The sequence below is a fragment of the Haemaphysalis longicornis genome, unplaced genomic scaffold (assembly GCF_048455015.1).
Source record: "Haemaphysalis longicornis isolate Haplotype H1 unplaced genomic scaffold, Haemaphysalis longicornis Haplotype H1 scaffold_6, whole genome shotgun sequence".
Classification (NCBI taxonomy): Eukaryota; Metazoa; Arthropoda; class Arachnida; order Ixodida; family Ixodidae; genus Haemaphysalis; species Haemaphysalis longicornis.
In genome coordinates this window covers 148,800,387-148,820,766 of record NW_027526407.1, presented here as the reverse complement: position 1 = coordinate 148,820,766, position 20,380 = coordinate 148,800,387, and the positions used below count along the sequence as shown (strand labels likewise).

General features: G+C 42.9%; 1 protein-coding gene across 1 annotated transcript in view; it reads right to left on the bottom strand.

Annotated features, from left to right (window-relative positions):
* The window catches only part of LOC144141982 (uncharacterized), a 48,707-nt gene extending 42,743 nt beyond the window's left edge, over window positions 1-5,964 (bottom strand). The window contains exon 1 of the mRNA XM_077673412.1: window positions 5,627-5,964. Coding sequence (XP_077529538.1) covers window positions 5,627-5,812 — 186 coding nt within the window. The 5' untranslated portion in view covers window positions 5,813-5,964. The remainder of the gene's footprint in view (window positions 1-5,626) is intronic.
* Between the last annotated feature and the right edge of the window lie 14,416 nt (window positions 5,965-20,380).

The following is a 20,380-nucleotide window of genomic DNA, read 5'->3' as shown; positions in this document are numbered from 1 at the left end:
ATTTATTGTGCTCACCACTTAGCGACATGGCCAAAACTTCTTCCGGTTTCTCGCTATGCTCTTCTATTGATCAAGCCTGAATCCCCAAATAAATGATCCGTCTTTTGGCACTCCAGAGAGGCTCTTTATTACCTTCAGTCGGCTTGTCGGCAGGGAAAGTGCAAACTCCTTGTGTCTGATAGCCCCTTATGTTTATGACCTTATATATAGTCAGATATTGCATACCATTTTTCTTTGCCCCCAAACCCCCGGGGCATTGGCAGAATGAAATACATAGAAAAAGTGGCTCGTTATTTCCATGAAACTGCCTAATCATCTGTCATCATGTTACAGCGTACTCACGATGAAACGTCGCTTCGCTTTATCACCCGAACAATCAGGCTTGCCTTATGCAATACGGCATAGTTTGCGAACTCTCTCCTGTACCCGCTCGACCCATATCTGCAGCACCACATACCCACTACCATGCACATTCGGACGTCATCCTACATTTCCGACTGTGACTGGGAGTTGCCGTCACAAACGCTTACTCTTTAACTTTTGATATGTGTAACAGTCCTGCTTGTGACGTGCATATGCCACAAAAAAAAGAAGAGAACACCTCTTACAAGTGATAGTTTCGCCGGTTCAACATGCAGAAGCAACACCTGTCCATGAAGCACCGGAAGTTCGAACACCACCGTTCAAGGGCAAGCCAGTTTGTGTGAAAGGCGCAGCCCATGCCAGTACTAAAAAGGTACGGGTGCTTTCTTTTTTATAGACCACCGTTTCCCCGAACGATACTACTTGCATTACGAGTGCGTACGATCTTTTATTTGTCCGTATGGTCAGTTTATCAATCTTCCGCTAAACATTCTTATCGTGCAATCTTTTTGCTTCCTACTTGTTTAGTCTTTTTTTTTCGTCATTCTTCCATCCTCTTTTCTGCCCTTTCTTTTTTCTGGCAATTTCCCTTTTCCCGTTTTCTTTTGTAGTGCGGTCAACCAGACTCTTTGGAGAGCGTTCCTGCATTTCTTCCACTTTATTTTCCTTCCTTCTTTCGTTGTTTTTTTTTTGCGTGGCAGCCTTAACCAGGCCAGGTTTCTTTCCGTTGTGGGGTTTATGATGGTAGTTAGGCGTCTTGCTAGGGCAGCATTGATGCCCCGCACTGAGGCTGCATTGAGGGCTTGTGATTGAAGGCCGGTATAGCAACTGAACTTTTTAATAAACGGAAGAGAATATATATATATTTTTAAAAATTAAATATAAATATATATCTAAAAATATCAACGTGTATTTCCAGTTTTTAGTGCGTGCATAAGCCGTTATTTAATATTTCATTTTTTTATTTATTACAATACTCTCAGGGCCTCGAGGGCGTTGCAGAGAGGAGTGTGTCATACAAGTTTTTAAAAAGAGTTTGATATGGCCGTCTTGAATAATGAAGCTTCAGTGATGCCGACGATCGAAGCGGGGAGGCGGTTCCATTCCGTCGCAGTTTTCGGTACAAATGATTTGAAACACAAGTTCTTACGGCAGGATGGCACTTCAACCTTGAATTTGTTGTCAATGCGTGAGGAAACATATGAAGGAACTGAAAAAAGGTCGCACTTGATGTCAGGGCTAGTAAAGTAAATTTTGTGAAAAAGGCACAATCGGGCTATTTTTCTTCTTACTGAAAGGTCAGGAAGATGTAAATGCGTTTTAATTGAAGATACACTGAACGTTCTAGAGTAGTTGCATACAAGATGTCGGGCAGCACGGTTCTGAATGGATTCAACGGAGGTGGAAAGGAATAATAAATGCGGGTTCCAAATAGAAGAGGCATATTCAAAATTGATCATACGAGGGTTTTGTACAACAGTAGTTTTAAAGAAAGAGGGGTGAGAGAAAAGTTACGGCGCAGGAAGCCAACCAAACGGTTAGCATTCCTGGTTACGTAAGCAACATGCGTTTGCACGAGACGTTATTACTTATATGAACACCAAGGTATTTGTACGTATTAACAGCGTCGAGAGAGTGATTTTTTATTATTTAAGGGTAGGGAATGCCGTTGCGGTTAGGTGTAATTCTCATAGCTTTGCATTTACGCACGTTCAGTGTCATTAAGCAGTAATCACACCAAGAGGAAACGCTGTTTAGGTCACTTTGAAGCACTGAGCAGTCATTAGGATCAGTGATTTCACGGTAAGTTACACAATCATCTGCGAATAGTCGGATTGAGGAAGAGATGGTACTAGGTAGATCGTTAATGTATATTACGCAAAGAAGGGTACCTAACACAGAGCCTTGTGGTACACCAGAAGATACAGGGCATGCAGGTGAATTGTAGTTGTTAGTAGCAACGTACTGTGTTCGATTAAGCAGGAAGTTTTCAGTCCATCTTAGTATGTTATAATCAATATTAGGTTCCTAATTTTAATAATAGAATAAGGTGCGAAACGGTATCAAAGGCTTTTTGGAAGTCGAGAAAGATACAGTCAACAAAAGAACCGCGTTCCGTAACGAAAAATAGGTCATTATAAACAGTAGGAGTTGTGTTTGTTCCCGTACCTTGGGTTTGTTCCCGTACTTTGCGTTTGTCTGGTAGAATCTAGCAGCGTTTTACCACGTTTTAATACCGCATAGCCCACAACCAAGCTTGTCTGACGTTACGCCAAGCACCTGGGCTTCTCTTTTCTGGTAAGAATTCATAGACTTTGGCAGTTTCACCAGGATATTCATCCTGAGTCCATGTCGTGAGGAAGTACCACGTTAGTTGGCAGACAAGAAAGGTCTTGATGATGCTAAAGAAGAATGAAAGTTGCAGTCCTAGTCAATCACTCCCGAGTCACCAAACTCCTCGGAACAGACGAGCAGAGGCTGATACGTAACATCAGGAAGGAGGTCCTCGATTTGCCGCTCTGCGCCTTGGGTTCACCACGTTAGTGCACGCTTTGCATTCATCCGGGTCTTCTGACGGGGCTATTCCGGCCATAAGTCTGCAGGGCCCAAATTAGCTTTATTAAAAATTCTAATCAATTCTCATTATAAATACCATCGATTAGTCTTGCCTTGAATGTGTGTTTTTTTTTGCATGTTTTGGATACAATATTCTCTCCTACCACTTTAGGTTACCTTTTTACAGCACCCCAAAATTAAATAAGATACCTTTTTTCTGTTACTGCTCACTGAAGAGTGGACCGTGTTCTGCATAAATATTCCCAGACTCGAAGCAATCACAATCACGTGGAGACTTGCGGCTAGGAGAATACCGGGTGCATGTCCTTTGCCCACGGAAATAACCAATCCGCCATAGTGCCGCCTTGATGAACACACGCTATGGTAACCATTACGCCATGGCATAAGCGACTATTTGCACGGGTTAATTGTTGAGGAGGTCACTAAGCGGTTCAAAATCTGATCCGCAACTGTTATTCCTCTGCAGTCACTGTAGGGTCACCTAGAGGAACAACATCAGCAGCAGTCACCCTACTATCCCACTGGTGTTCCGGTCTCCGCGTGCCCAGGCGAGATGGTGACCCGACCATGAACCACATCACTTCGGTATATTGCCTTCTTGCTGAATGAGCCTCCGTGACTGCGCCTGCCTTCACCGCTGTAATTATATTTTGAGGCGTTTTGACTTGTTTTTTTTTAATTTAGCCCTACTGAATTCCCTTGTCAAGAATATGCGCGCCCAGCTCACTGCTTCTTCTGCACCACTTTCTTCGTGTTTCGTACTTCCAATTTTTGATAAATGGTCTTTATTTGTACCTTTTTTTTCTTTCTAATCTCTTTACTTTTATTTCTCTAGTCATCTACTGCTAATCCATCCTAATATTTAAATATTTTTCTTTCCCTACAAAAATTACCTAGCTTTCTTCGGTAAGTCGCCCATTTCCTGGCGTATCCCCCTGTGTGGGTACACGCCATTTCACTGGAACCACCACTACCACAACCTTGCGCAAGCTCTGTCATGACCGCTATGTAAATATTTTAAATAAATCGCTTTACCCCATCGCATCGTTTGTCGGCCGTTTGTCCTGCCGCCATGTAACAATTACTTTTCGGTTTATGTCAGGTTTCGTTGCTATGCTTCATACGTCATTCCTTTGCGCAATATTTGATATTCTTCTGAGTTGAGGCTCACAACAGAACAAAAAAACGTCGAACTTTGTGGACACCACTAACTTCCAAAAAGCGTCAGTCGGCACTACATAGGTCGCACTGGCCACGAAGCGCGGCTTTAAAATAAGCCGCGTTGCTGTAGTTGGCCGCATTGAAACGGAAAGCCTGAGTTCTGCCTTCACACTGCAAAGTTCACCCGTTGTATCACGCTCTTTGTCTTTGAGAGGAACACCGTCGTTCCAGTTTGTGTCAACTGCAGAGGCAGCACATTGCGTGTGGTTAAAACTGTTGGGCGTATGATTTTGGGCTTTGTCAAGGGGAGTGTCTTATTCAAAGCAATATCTGCACGACAGCTGATTTGTACAGAGCCTCACGCACTGCTTCAGAAAGTGCCAACAGCTGTCCTGTTTCCAATTGCAGAACTGAGATCGGCGTTATCCTCGCTCGAGTGCGCCGCTGCAGGGCCACAGAAATTTAATCAAATATGTGTGCAAAGGAGCCCAGGTGATGCCGTGACCCTCATCAATGAACTCGTCAATTTTCATACTTATTTGTTACCGCAACGAAAAGCAGCTGTGATAAGGCAACCGTCAATGAAAGTGTTGCGTTGGCACGGCGTGGACCAGCTCGTCGCTGTTCCTTCTGACGGCGTCGATGCCTGCCTGCTTTTCGGGAGTACTACCGAATTGGGCGGAGAAATCTGAACTGCGAGCAAAAACATGTACGGTAACGAAATTGCTCTGCGATTTTTTGCTTTGTCGTCTCGTCTACTCTTGTATGACATCTTAATCCGGTTTCTGAGGAGCACCGGTCACGAACTTACAAGCCGAGCATGGGGACACCCGCCAGGGAACATTGTTCTCGGAGGATGCACCGCGCCAACAAAATGTGCATGCCAGCTGTATCAGGTTGCTAAAACGTGGCCTGCGCGACATTCGAGCGTAGGCAGGGTGAACTATTACCCCGCTGGGCGTAGTTGCGGTGCTCCGTGAGCCATAAAGTGCTCCTTAGGTTCTTGCGCAAGACGAACACAAAGGCTCCAAACACCAACCACACAAACGACCAACATTAAGGAAAAACTGTGAAAGGACATCGAAGCGCGAAAGTGAAGCTGACAGTCTCCGCATTTATCGGCACTTTATTCCAAGGGCACCCTTGAATGCTAGCGAAAAAATCAACGCTTCTTTCTTCAGCGTAAGGTCCTTGAAACGCGATACTTTCCGCCATGCAATCTGAGTAAAAGCAAAAGTCCAAATTGCACTCTCCCAAATTACAAGATCTAAACTCTAAAAATCCTATTCCAAAATTTAACATTGCATACAGAAAGCATTTAACCATTATCATCACTCTTCTTCAGTGCTGTTGAAAGTTCGATTTCCTACTGTGTTTTTTTCACAAATGTCATTGTCCTAAACCAGGCTAAGAAAACTGCGCTTTAAAAAGCGCACATCGCCCGACATCTTCCGACAGTTGCTAATGTAGCGCATACTGCGCGGTGAAGAACGGCACGACATACATTGGGTCCCAGAAGCCTCACCTTTTTGGTGTCCTGATACCACCCAAATGGGAGGTCCAGAAGAGACACCGGAACGACGGCAGCGCCACTGCTTCCGGTGACGGGGAATCTGAGTGCCATCAGAACCAGACTACCCAGGATAGCCGGTACAAGTAGCATGACGACGAGCGCCCTAGAGTTGTCGAAGTAAGAACACCATGCTTTCATGGCAGGAGCTTTCGCACGGCTGAGGTTCGTCGTAACGGGTAGCTGTTCGGCGAGGAACGTGTACTGCAAAGCCTTCCCCCCTTTTTAGCACACATGTGGGCTGAGCAGGCCTCATTTCTGGCGTGATGGTAGCAAAAACAGGTGCGCATCCTCACAAAAAGAAAAAAAAAATTGCCTATACAGTAAAACTAAGGGATATGCATGCGGCGTTTGAGCTTTGCACGCCGACGTCAATACTCAAAATGCTGCCCAAAACATTCAACAAGTTCCCTCTCAAACGGAGGGCTGCGTTACGCCCCAAGTGTTACTTAAAGCCGCAAGCCTGTGTTAGTGATAGTTAGCGGACGTAAAGGTTCATTATCACGTGTTTGCCTGTTAGTACAGAAGGGTGCATGACGGCAGAAGTATGCCAGATTGTTGGCTAAAAGAGGGTGAGTGGTAGAAGACAATGCCCCTCTCTGCTTTGCTGGTCCGCGCCTAATATGTGCCCCAGGCGATGTCGAAACCCTACGAGGCATCGCCGTGCCACAAAAGGTAAATTGAGGTAGCCATAGCAGGTTCTTTTGATATTATTATGTATGCAGATGACACGAATAATTTTTTTCTCATCAAGCAGTTTAACATTTTTGCAATCTATTCTAAAAGAATATCTGGTGCATATTTCAAACTGGTTGCAACAAAATAAGCTGCGAATAAATGCCACAAAGACAACCTATATAATTTTCCGCCCAATCAATAAGCCCTGAAACGAAGATATAAATCTCAAATACGAAGGTCATGTTATTGCACGGGTACCTGAACAAAAGGTCCTTGGTGTTTGGTTCCAAGAGCAGTTAAACTGGCCAGTACACGTAAATCATTTAGTTACGGCTCTGGCAAGAGCAGTTGGATGCCTTTATAAATTATCACACTTAATATCACTATGGCTAGAAAGAAACATGTCTTATTCTCTAGTCTGTTCAAAACTAACTTACGGAATCTTGGTGTGGGGAACAACCACACAAAATAAATACAATAGGCTTGTTGTCCTGCAAAAAACATATTACGTTGTTTCGAAAATTTTCAAGGGAAATTGTAACACCTGCCAACTTCACCTTTTTTTTCATATTACTGAATACTTAGAGTTGATCAGCTGCATTACTTTACACTTTCCAGAAGGTACACAAAAACTAGTTCTGCGTAGGTGGTGACGCAGAAAACCGCCATTACTGTGTACGCGTCCAATAAGACGTACGCCTAAAACTAGGACTAATTACGGCAAACAATCGGCCACCTATCAAGTACCACATGTCTTAACCCTCCTAGCGGATAATTTCAAATTTAACACTGGTGCAACCGTATTTAAGACTGAAACCAAGGTGATGTTTAAGAAAAGAAAGTGAGATATGACAGTCACTAGGCGTGTCTCATTCAAACGACTTTAAACAGTATTGTGTGTAGACGTGATTTTTTTATAGACATAAAGAACAATCAGTCAAGAAATGTGTCGTGTTTTATAGTATCTGCTTGTAACAAGTTTAGCAGAAAAAAGTTTTTTGTATATCGCCATATTTGTGATTCTCATTATTGAAAATGTACAATTTTTTGTATTTTTGTTAATTTACTGATGTTTTTCTCTCTGTATTGATGGATCTTATTGCTAAGAATGCATATTTAATTTGAACATGTCCTCTGCTCTGAACGCCTGTGTTGTGAACTCCACATGGTCACAAGTCCTCGTCAGGCACTCAATGCCTTTAGCACCTGCCCCGTCTGCAGGCATTGTAACAACGTCTGCTGAAAAATAAAGTCTTCTTCTTATTCTTAAAAAAACAAGACGTTAACAGAATCGGCGGCACAGCCGCGAGGAACGCGTAAAGCAAGCGCCTTAGATTATCTTCCATCAAAGGAAAATTATTTTAGTTTCTGCCCAGAATTACTTCTTTGCCTGTTCTTCGCTACTGCCGCATTGCCACTTTCCTGTGTTTTTTCGTGTGCGTGGTTTTAATGTGTTTGGCACGGAGTAGAAAAGATGGTTTTAAAATCTGAGAAAAGAGAGCCGGGTTGGTTAACTGGAAGGATGAATTTGAGGTAGAGTAAAGGCTTTCTGCGGATTAGTTGAACTGTAAATCCGCAATAAATCCCGAGAGGCAAATATTGTGAAAATGCCGCTTGGGAATAATCTCACGCGCTATGATAAAGACCTCTGGGATCTTGAAAATAACCCGAAAACTGGTGTAAAATGTTTCAAGCTTGCTTGTCGAAACCAAGCATTTTGAGAAAAACTTGCTACCTTAGAAAGCGCTCCGCACGAAGTTGAAAATGCCTTCTTCTTTCTGAGAAATATCTTCGAAACCCAGTCTGCAAATTCACGGCTTTGTGAAAAAAGAAAGCGACGTTCTTGGTGATATAGTGACTAAAGTGTTCACTGCGATAGGTAGGACTATCATGGCTTCAGACACCGAAACTTGCAACCACATGCCAACAAAAAATGCTGAACAATCAAAGATGATAGTCCGTTTTAAGTTTCGCGCTGAATATTACTGTGTAATTTGCCAAACAAAGTAAATTCGACTAAACAATCAAGACCTTGTCCATAAAAACCCCGCATCAGGCTATCTAATTAGCTTACGTCCCACGCTCAAGAAGCTACTCGCGATGACTGTAAATCAGTGTTGTACGGAACGGCGTTACAAGGAACAGCGTTTCTGGAACTAGTTCCTTTTCGGAGGAACGGAGGAACGCCACCGTTCCATTGGGGGTCGGTGGAACTGTAACGGTAACTCGTTACGTTTTTGAAGGAACGGCAGGAACGGCGTTCTTCCCGTTACATCGCAAAATTTGGCTGTTTTTGATGCCAAGGCTCGAGTACAAAAATCCACAAGTCGCTACTGCGTTTCTCTTCCTATAAGCTGGTCAATTTGCCCGCCCTTCAGCCGTAAGTGCTTTCTGGTAGGTCAAAGGCAGAAGAATAACCACGCAGCAGGCCGCAACTTGTGCTTGCTTTCATGCTGGTTGAACTTACGCGGCCTTCCACGGGTGAATAGCGTAGCCGCGAGAATGCTTTTCACCTTTCATCGTTTGCATGGGGAGGCCAGGACGCGCGTCTGGCCGATATAATTGGTCCCTGGCGGGGAAAGATTGTCTAATTCGGGATCCGGAGATTGCGGTTTCGGAAATTTAAGTGCAGGACGTTTCGGTGCGGACATTTTTGTGCACGGACATTTTGGTGCACGACGTCTTGGCCCGGACATTTTGAGTCACGGGATGTCCCAGGCATTCTGTGAACATTTTAGCATTAATATTGTAATTTTGTGACTTGATATGATTTTACGTTGGAGACTTGTGCTTGCGCCGCCGTGCGTGGAAACGAACGCTAAACCCTGGCGGAGTATTGCCAAGTAAAACTCAATTTCTGTAGTAGAGTGTAAAAATAACGTTGCTAATTCGCATCCGTTCAATCTTTTTTTTTAACATTCATGTTTATTTATTTATTTATTTATTTGGATACCCTCAGGGCCCAAAGGGAGTTACAGAGGGGAGCGGGTTGCATCTTGTGTAACATAAAAGAAACAAAAGCAGCATCACAAACACAAGCTGAAAAAAAGCAACGTAAAGATAAGAAATCACCACAACAGGTTGCTTACAGCAGATCGGAACGCAGCCTCATCCGTTATCGCAGCAACAGATGAAGGAAGGCGGTTCCAACTAACACAAGTGCTGGGGATAAACGAATTATGAAAATGCTTCGTATGGCCGGATGGAACGTTCACTTTGTACAGATGATCAATGCGTGCCGAAGTGTAAGATGGAGAAGATAGTAGCTGTTGTTTTAGAATGGGATTTTTGTGATATATTTTATGAAAAAGGCACAACCGAAATAATTTCCTCCGATGGTCCAGCAGTGGTAAAGAAAGACTTAATTTCATGGCCGTAACGCTTGATGTGCGGTGATAATTGGAAAGAATGAAGCGCGACGCGCGATTTTGAACTTTCTCTATTTCTGCGATGAGTGATTCTTGACCGGGGTCCCACACAGAAGCCGCATACTCTAATTTTGAACGAACGAGACATTTGTAAAGAAGTAATTTTAGGGAACTAGGAGCCATATAAAAATTTCGCCGGAGGTAGCCTAACATACGGTTAGCATTACTTACTACCTAATCAATGTGAAGTTTCCAGGATAGGTTAGATGTTAAGTGTACACCAAGGTATTTATAACACTGGACTGTTTCGAGAGGGACGTCGTTAAGAAAGTAGTTAGGTGCAGCAGAGTTAGTTCGAGAAACGCGCATGCATTTGCATTTATTAATGTTAAGATTCATTTTCCACAACTTACACCATTCCATAACTTGGTTAATATCGGACTGTAAAGTGTTAATATCAGATGTATTAGTTATTTCCCGATAAATTACACAATCATCAGCAAAAAGGCGGACTGATGAACGGATGTTAGTTGGCAAGTCATTAATGTAGATCAAAAAAAGTAAGGGCCCCAACACAGAGCCTTGAGGAACACCTGAGTGAACGGCAGACAAACGAGAATCAAAGTTATTTACAGTAACAAATTGTGAACGGTTAGTTAGGAAGCAGCGTAACCATGCAAGCACGTTAGTATCCAAATTAAGATTACTAAGTTTAAGAAATAGAAGTTCATGTGACACAGTATCAAAAGCCTTCGCAAAATCCAGAAATATGCAGTCCGTAACCGACCCGCGATCTAAAACGGAGTGAAGGTCATGAGTGAAACATAAAAGCTGCGTTTCACAGGAGAATGATTTTCTGAACCCGTGCTGTGAATGACTGAAAAAAGAATTGTCTTCTAAGAATTTGGCAACGCAAGAATAGATGACGTGTTCCATGAGTTTGCATGAAATGGAAGTTAATGACACTGGGCGAAAATTGTGCGGGGAATGTCTATCCCCAGACTTGTGCAAGGGAACCACCCTCCCAATCTTCCAATCATCCGGAATACAGCCGGTTTCAAGTGATTGCGTGAACAATTTTGTCAAAAACATAGAACAATACAATTTTGTGTTGATAAGAAATTTGGAATTGATGTTGTCTACTCCACATGATGACGTAACTTTTTGTTTTTCAATTAAACGTACAATGCCAGATATGCCAAACATAATTGGTTCCATAGAAAGTACGTCAAGTGGTTGGAATGCCGGATAAACAGTGACAGTAGATGTGGAGAACGCAGTAGTGAACACATCATTAAATACTGAAGCACACTCGTCACCAGGAACCGTAGCTCCATCTGAGGTTTTAAGAGTAATCGTTGATTTATGCTTATTTTGATTAATGATATTCCAGAATTGCTTGGGATTATTGACCAACATACATGGTAGCGTGGTATTGAAAAATGAATTCCGAGCCTCCTTCAGTGCAACTTTGTACTGGGCGGCAGTCAACCTATATGCATCCCATTTTGATTCAGAATTGGATAATTTTGCGGATCGGAATAAACGTTTCTTTTTGTTGCACAATCTTTTCAGCAAACGGTTATACCATGGTGCCTGCCTGCTAGATGTGATTGCTTTAATTGGAACGAAGTCACTTAATAAAGAGGCCACCTTTCCTTTAAACAAGTTCCAATTCTCATTAACTGATCTGTCATCGAAGCCCAGTAAAAAGCTTTCGAGAAATGAAGCAAGCTCACAATTTATTGCATCAAAATCTGCCCTTTTGCAGTCCCGGATTTGCTTTCGGTTGTTTGTGCGACGAAAAACGGGAAAATTTGCTGTGAAGTGCAGAATTGAATGGTCGCTACAACCGGGTAGGTATGTAAGAGGAGAAATAATTTCAGGCACAGAAGTAAGTACAAGGTCTAAAACACTCGACGTTGTCAACGTAACTCTTGTAGGCTGGGTAACGAGTTGGGAAAAATTAAAATCACCACACAGGCTCAAGAAATTGGCACAATCATTCGAAAAGGGACTAGGTTGAGGAGGTACCATGGACCACACAATGCTTGGGTAATTAAAATCGCCCATTAAAATTATGGGAACATTAGGAAAACGTAGAATGATCTTGTTGACGGCATCATGAAGCCCATCGACGAAAGAGGGACAAGACGAAGGTGGTCGATAACAGACCCCTACAATAGGTTTTTTGAAGGAAATGCCGATCTCCACCCAAACAACTTATAGGTCACAGGTAACAGAAATTGGAGAAGAGAAAAGGCTATCTGCGACAGCAATTAATACACCCCCTCCGCACCTTTCTCCCCTATCACTATAACAACCCTACTACTTTTAGTGTTACCGAAGCCCTTTGATTGCTTTCACTTCACCCAACGGTGCAAGACGCTGCTGCTTTTATTCCATCCTCGCCCTCCCTCCTCCCCCCCCCAAAAACATCCGCGAAAAAAAAAAAACACAAAAACGAGGTAGATTGAGCTTGTGTGCATTTCGTTTTACTAGTTTCTCAATCAATCTCGTATTCGTTACATACGGTGCCGGTTCTACTTAAAACTAACCAACCAATGATCGCACTTACGGTGGCGTTACTTAGCGGAGGGGAAGGTTGAGCCCCACCAGTTACCAGCCCCCTTGGTAGAGAGAGGGGGTTGTCACTTGTGGTTCACCATTGCGTCAACTGGCCTTCGAAAACTTGAAGACGACTGTTGCCGCTCTCATCAAACTAGCTTATTCATTTTTTGCTCCTTATAGTGGGATAAAGCAATGCATGCCTGCGGTGTCCATGATATGCGCGACTTGAACAGCTAATTCCCAATGGGGAGACTGAGGGCGAAGAAAGCGCGATTCCTCGAGTTGGGGCGCCATCGGGATGACCGCAACGCGCGGAAGGGCGTAGCCAGCAAACGATAGCGCCCATTGTGTTTAATGTAACGACACGTTCCAATTTTCGAAGTGGAACTGGAACGCGTTCTTTTCGCAATAAAGGAACTTGTACCGGGAACTCGTTTCAAAATTGGGAAGGAACGAGGAACGACCTTTCGTTTCTATTTTAGTGGAACGTGCACAACACTGCTGTAAATGCCTTTACGAAAGTAAATTAAATGCGTTAGGGGTAGACAACGGAAACAATCTCACAGGAAACACGATGATGTGGCAGCCATGAAAATTTTATACGCGAACGACTAGACGAAGATCGCTTCTAGACAAGATAGCACCGTTTGTGGCATGCCAATAGGAAACGCAAGGTATGGACGGTACAGACTAGGAAGCAGCGTGTCTTTCTAGTTGCGGACGTTCCAAAGCAAAACCGACGGTAAAATAGTGACATTGAAAACAAGTAAATTATTAGTTTTCGTATGATTTGCACAGAAGTGCTCACTCGCGCTTACAAAAAAAGAACGGCAATGCTTTCTTACTAGGCCAATGTTCGCTTGAAGTAAGTAGCATTGTGTTGACGGAACTTGGTATTATGAAAAAAAGTAACACTCTGCATCATCTGGTTGATGAAGGTTTTACTAAGCAGTACTAGTGAATATGACGGCAGGACGGCATTTCTACTGGAAGAAATAAGCATGACGTTGAGTCCGAATTCAGAAAAACTAACTCCTACCGTGAGCTCTTGAAACTGTGTAACAAAAATGCACTTATCGCAGTCATCTACCGCCGACTGCATGAACACGTAGCCTGCTTTCTTGACGTGTATGGTAAACTGCCACAATATGTTCGTATGAATGAACGACATCTTGTTTCTGGCATTGACTTTAATGCCAACGTTATAGAAGAAAGCAGGGGTGTCCCTTCATTCAATAAAACATTCGATTGATCTTACTTCATTCAATCTGATCACGCCTCCTATCACAATTGCAAACACAACAGCAACGGCTAAGGCTAATTTTGTGACACCGCAACTACGGTTTTTATTTATTTAGTAAAGGTTCGCCCGTGACGACCACTAGTCACCACTCCCCATTTTTTGTAACATACATGAATTGCACGGTGCACGTTTAAAATGACCCCCCATTTGTTTTCGAGAGTGCAACCGAGCATGTGTTACATTTGTTTCCGCATTACATTGGGAGTTGACACTGGTTATCCATGTTATGTAAAAAAGATGCAAACGATGCATAGGCGAGAGCATTAAAAACTGTACCCGTATGTACTCACACCATCGTTCACGGTAGTCGCGAAAATCTTCAAAAAATTACAGAGCTATGCGTGACGCAAGAACACGTTGTTATGATAAAAAAACTGAAAATCACCGTTTCAACCTGTTCCATCTCAGACGTTCGGAAGAAGTGCTGGAAAACTTCAGAGTCACGCAATCAGTGGAATTCAGAATTGCGGCTCGGAAAGCTCGCTTATTATCATGCGTTATTTGAAGACCCAGCGTGGCCACGCTCTAGGCGGAAAGCGATACACTGACTTTCAGGCCGATAAAGAGCAAGTAATATTCTGAAAATGCTAACAAATAGCCATGAAGAAATAAAAGTTTCAGAAATCGCAAAGTGAGTTAGCAGCTACTTGCAAAGCCAAATTTCGACGTACCGAAATGCGCCGTCGCAAATATCAACTCGATTGCGTTGCCTTGCTCTCGGCATATTTTCTGCACCTACGAATGAATTAAAATATTCAAAATATTTATGGCCTAGCGGAATTGTGGTGCGCTCGATTTTGCATATATGAGGTTAAACCCGTGAAGCCTGTCACACATTGCATTGTGCCTGCTCTAGGACACATTTTTAGTTTAGCTATTGAAACTGGTGTCTTTCCCACATAGTTTTATACTAATATATACTAGAGGAAAATCACTCGAGGCAGTTGCAGGCCGCAGTAGGAGGCGACATTTACGCTTGTGACGCTACTCGCCTACTTGGCTTAGCTAGGCATATGGCCTCTCTTTGTGTCGAAGCCAAAAGGAACGAGAAAGGGTAACTTTTTTTCTTGTTCATTTTGCATGAAGCTTCTACATAATCACTGACAAATTCATCTTCTTGGATATTCAATTTCATAATAACAAAACAAAATTATTGAACCTTCTGCAGTAATATTGTGGCTTGTTTGCAGCCAGAGCCAACTTTTCAGCCTGTACATGAGCCACGCCAAAGACATGGGGAACGTGTGCCTCCACGGTACTTGAACGCTCGCCGAAGCGCGGCTCCCCTAAATGGTGTCACCAGGTTTCCCTCTAGGATATATTTGCATGAAACTCTATGGTCTTTCCTGACACACTTACAATTTCCGGGTTGCTTTCAGTTTAAAGGTGCAGACCCAAATTTTCCGCCGGACTACATACCGATGTATGTGTGGCCCGCGTTCTCCACGAGTATATACAAGCCCTTATTTTTTGTACCAACACTCTTTTTGAGCAAACAGCGTAATAAGGATTTCACAATTTGAATTTATGATGGGTCAATTCACTGAAAAAGATTCACTAGCTATTGAAAAAAACATTGTGCAGAATATCAAAAAAATTGTGGTTATAATGTGCATTTTTCTTGATTTTTAAAAACATTTCATTGCTTGTTTATCACATTCTCATTGGCAAAACCCACTGCTATGGTCTCCGCGGAGCGCCTTTTGCGTTGCTTCAGTTATGCCTGCACGGTCATACTGTATCTGTTTACAAGAATCGCTTTACATTGTTTTCTCTGATAACTTCATGCAGAGTACCACCGGGAAGTATTTCAGGTCTGTTTCTTTTCAATACATGCATAAACCACAGAGTATCCTTAGAATACCTTCTATAATTCTTAAAAAGGCTGATTGCAGCACCATCTTTGTAATTGGGGACGATTTCAATACTGCAATAATTCAATGTACGAAAGCTCTTGCTCCGTTATCCACCTGGCACAAGAAGAATAAAGATAATACTAAATGAACCGAAAGTCATGATATTAACCTCGGGAATATAAGTGCTTCACGCCATGGCACTTTGTTTTTTGAGCAGCAGAGTGTAAAAATACTACCGGAACATAAAAGAGTGGGGTATGCACTTCTTGCAGTTCAACTTGAAATGCCCATGATGACTTCCCTTGCAAAACGCTCTCAAATATCACCGCTGCCGCTCATTAGTGCTTCGAAGTATTGAGTTCCAAATTGATTATGGGTTATTAATGTTTTATGTAAATGACCATTCCTTTGCCTGGGTAGCAACAGCGGAAACCAATATGAAGAGGCTTCTTATAGAGCAAAAAAAGGGGGTACGCTTGTATTGGTAATCTGTATCGTAAGCGCAGCCCAAAGGATGTATTTTGAGTTGACCGCATAGGCCCCACTCGAGGCCAAAAACCTCTCACACAATGTATTTTGCGCCATTTGCTGTCAGCAGCATCAAAAAGCTCCTTGCTTCTCTAAAAATCGCAACATTACTCCACACACTAAAAACAAAAATATAAGGTTGGTGCGATATGTAACTAATATTTACTAGTTTCAGTTCGTGGCCCATACCCTCCAATATTAATAAGAAAATACAACTGCCCAATAGGATACAGCAAATGTGATTTCACCGCCCTTTTGAAACGATAAAAAGAGGATGTTTCTAGGTTTTATTATTTGCATTCACATTTAGAGTGCACAGCAATTGCATATATTGGTCGATAGTTGTATGACATTATATAAAGCAGTGGTGATAATAGTACAAAGTGTGCTGTACATTTTGCAGCAGTGTGTAAAACTATGGTGGGATCGTGGCTGACGCCGTGTACGCTTAGAACATTGTGATTGATGCTGCGTATTGTTAGGTCTACCATTGCAAGCCTACATATCTTTCTTTTTTCTTTCGTTTTTAGTCCCTTTATTTGCTTGCTCTGTTCAAAATTGCGACATATTACTGCAATATATTGTTTCTTCTGATCCTTTTCTATATTTTTTTTTCACTGTCTAACAAGCCCGTACAAAATGTTTCGTGTTCTTCCTTCCTTTTTTAACGCCGAAAGACTTCAAGCTCCTGTAAAATGTTGCGATTATTGCGCTGGATGCGACGTTATGAAATATTTATTGGGCATTTGTCAAGCTGTTTCAATACACTTAGCCAGAGAACCAATCGGAAATAATTTCTGTAGAACGAAAAGGTCGTTTGATTAATTATGAATGCAGAGCACCTCAACGTTCACAGGCGCACGTATGAGGCTGCCAACGCACAACTTCACATATTGTATGGTCACGCACAAGCGACAGGTAGCGAAAAAAGCGTAAACTTTACTTTGTGAATGACGTTCTATCTGCGATGTTATGTGGCGTCTTCACAGCAGAGAGCACCCCACGTTTACTCCTGCGAAGATGCCTTCATAGACAGGCGCCCAGCTGCAAAAAACACTTCTCTGGCGCACTTTTTAACTCAAAAGTTGTTTGCGTAGACGTGTGTCGTCTTTGCCAAAAGCACAAAGAGCGGCGTTGAGTATTTCTGTGCCGTTCAATATCCTTCAGGTTTGGCGTTGGAGCGGCACACGTCGTTCAGATTGGTGTCCCCCGCAAGAGCTTACCTAAAAAGATGTTCATTGTAGGTTCTCCAATAGTATTGTTACAGCGTGTCAGCAGCCAAAGAGCGGGAAGTTGGTACATAGCCCCAAGCATTGCGGACATGTGCTATGGCTCAGCTGACTTAAAAAGGTTCGTGCTAGGTCCAAGACGGTCCTCGCTTCCCTTTACATACGTTTGTGAAATAAACCTTTGTTTTCACGTATTCCTCTCCCTAAAAATGTCCCTGACAGCTGGACGATGTGTTTTTCTTACTGCAAGAACGACATGTCACCGCCGTTGTGTATGACAGAGCACCCGATTCAGTCTCTCTCCATTCGACCTGGCGGAAGTACAAGAGGACTGTGATTTGAGCGAGTTGGTAAACGTTCATAATTGAAAATCAGCGAGGAAAAAAATACAGCACAAAATAGCAACAAGAACTCGGCGTTGTCCCGTCTACTTCTGACCTTTTTTTTGCGGTGTTTTTTTCCGCGCTGATTTTCAATCACAAACTCTCTTAGGTAGTAGTATCATAATGAACGATTCTTTATTCTCGGGACGTCCGCCTTACGCCAAGGGCTTTGGACTGCTTTTCGATCGCGTATTATGAATGACGTCCAGAATAAAACACATGATTAATTACCTAGAAAAATGTTAGTAATAGCTGCATAATAAAAAAGTCCGCTTAAAACTAAACAAGAACACCTAATGAAAAGCGAAACCCGTCGATTTAGCCAATCGAGTTAGCATGAAAGGTAGCACAAGTGCAGACATCATTAGGCAGTGCATTTATTTTTATTACTTACAATACCGTGAAACATTTTGAAGGCGTGGTTTGACATTGACATCGATTCCGCGGTAGTCGCTAAGGGTCAGTGAAGGTTGCCGTCGGTCTGGTAATGATCAGAGGCATGTTTGTCATATATATGTTCATTAATTCCTAACTGGCTGTTTCAAATGCGCCATGCACCTGTACGAGGAGGAAGAGGATGTAGTATATCATTGTTCAATATATGCTATTCACAAAAGGTACGCTGTAAGGTGGGGAGTTTGCAGATATGGTCACTTACACAAACGCGTAATAACACCGGGCTGGAACAACAACCAGTAAGTTCATAACTCCAGCTCTCACGAAGAAAACGGCTTTCGGAGTGGGAGCAGCTAGAGCGGTGTGAACATTCTTATGCCAATGGTCAGCAATCGTCACCAATGGTCACCACTTCACACGTCACCACACGTCGTATTCCTTTAATAACGGTTGTTTGCCACTCTGCTGCTGTAACATATCGCGTCTCTCTCTTTGTTCCTACGTGCGGGAAGCCAATTCGGCCAGTTTGTCACGCGGGGAGCTTACACGTTACTGCGTAATATTTGCCAGCCGCTTTATTCCGGTCCATGCTGAATCCAGCAGTGGCAGCACCACAATTAATATTGCAACAAATAGGTATAGGAATCAACATTCGGTTTAAAGAAGGTTTTTTTTTTTTACTTAGCTGTACAGAATGCCTAAAAGTGTGCCCCAAAAACCCAATGAAAGACAAGCCCAGAGGTTTTAAAGACTGTAAGAACATCTGAATATCTCTACCATCTCCTATTTTCTGGCACGATCACACAGGTGCACATTGCTATCTAAGGTAAGAAATGAATTGCACAGATCGGAAACAGGGTTTCAAGAAGAATGCGCGATGTTACATGAAAGTAAGTTGCCCTAAATCAATATAATCATTTCACCACTCTTATATTTCCGAACCGTACTAACATCAGTCATCGGGATCACGCTTCTTCGTAAGAGTTCACGGAGTATCGGGGCGCTCTCAACTTCAAATTACTCCAACTGCACGTTATGTGAATTCGTTCTTTAACAGTGACTGTTCTCGTGCCGTACAATAAACGTGTGTTCGGTGTTTCTACTCTCTAGATATCCCAAGTCAACTTCATTTAAGTCAGCAAGTCTACCTGAAGAAAATTTGCCGCAAAACAGAATGTTTATCTGGTTAGCCCAGTTCTTCATGATGATGCCTTCTCCCATCTATGGGCAATGTCCCACCCATCAATATGCCAAACGCAGGCGCTGTAACACTGTGACGGGCGTTCGTTACAGTCGTGAAAGTTTGGTCTAGAGATGAAAAATTTACGAAACGTTTAGGGGTGTAAAAGAAAAATAATTTTTTCTGCTTTTTTTCAGAGAAATAAGAAAAAATTGAAAGGATTCGACTACTCACGGAGCTGTGAAACAACCCGACACATTATTTTGTTATTACTGAAAAGATCAGGCCAGTTACACAACTGCATTGCCAAAGCACCACAGAAGCTTCCTCGTTGAAAATCAAGGACAATCTCAGATCAAAGCATTGATCATAAACATTGGTCTAAGCATCAAAGCGTCAAAAATGCTCCTATATCAAATTGTGTCGAGTTATTTTTGCTTGACGTGTAAATCGTCAGCTCTGCAGCGGAAAAAGTTGTCAGGTCATTGAGGCTGGATCGCATGTACACTATATTTTGGGCGCGTTTCTCTGCGCCCTAATGCGTAGCTTGGTGTGCACATTTTGAAACTCGGACCAGCTTGTTTAACATGCCACCGAACAGAGGATTGTCTGCAGCGCGTGACAGGCGAGGAGACGGAAGGGTTGGTTGAACAAAATTCTTTGCCACCTTGTGGACGGATCAGCAGAACGGAAGCCTCTTGAACTCCATTTTTTGTCCAAATTCTCTTGCAGGCTCTGTATTGGGCGACGTTAAACAGCAGTTTCCCGACGACCAGCGGCCGCCACATCGCAACATCATTGCGTTGGGAAGCTGCATGTTTTCAAATTTTGCTTTGCTTCCAGATACGAGCCAGAATTTGGAGATTTGGAACATTGGAAGAAGTCGGCTGCTGAGCTGCCCAGCATGTGAGAATTTAAAGAGGTGCTGCCCGGTTAACGCTTGATATTTATAGGCGAGGGGATCAGTGTAAGCTATCCCCCAAATTCCAGCTGCTGGTGCGGTGGGAATGCGCCGTTATTTGTGAGCATTAGTAGAGATATCCACTGCAACCACGCGGGCTTTGCGTGAGAGCATCATTTTTTCTATCTTGAACACTGACACAAATACAAGGAATACAATCAAAATATTTCAGTGTGTATATTTTGCAGGAATTGGAGGCGGGCCAGTTAGTGCACCGTTAACAAGAAAGGAAAAACTGCGCAAGTCTACGATAGCC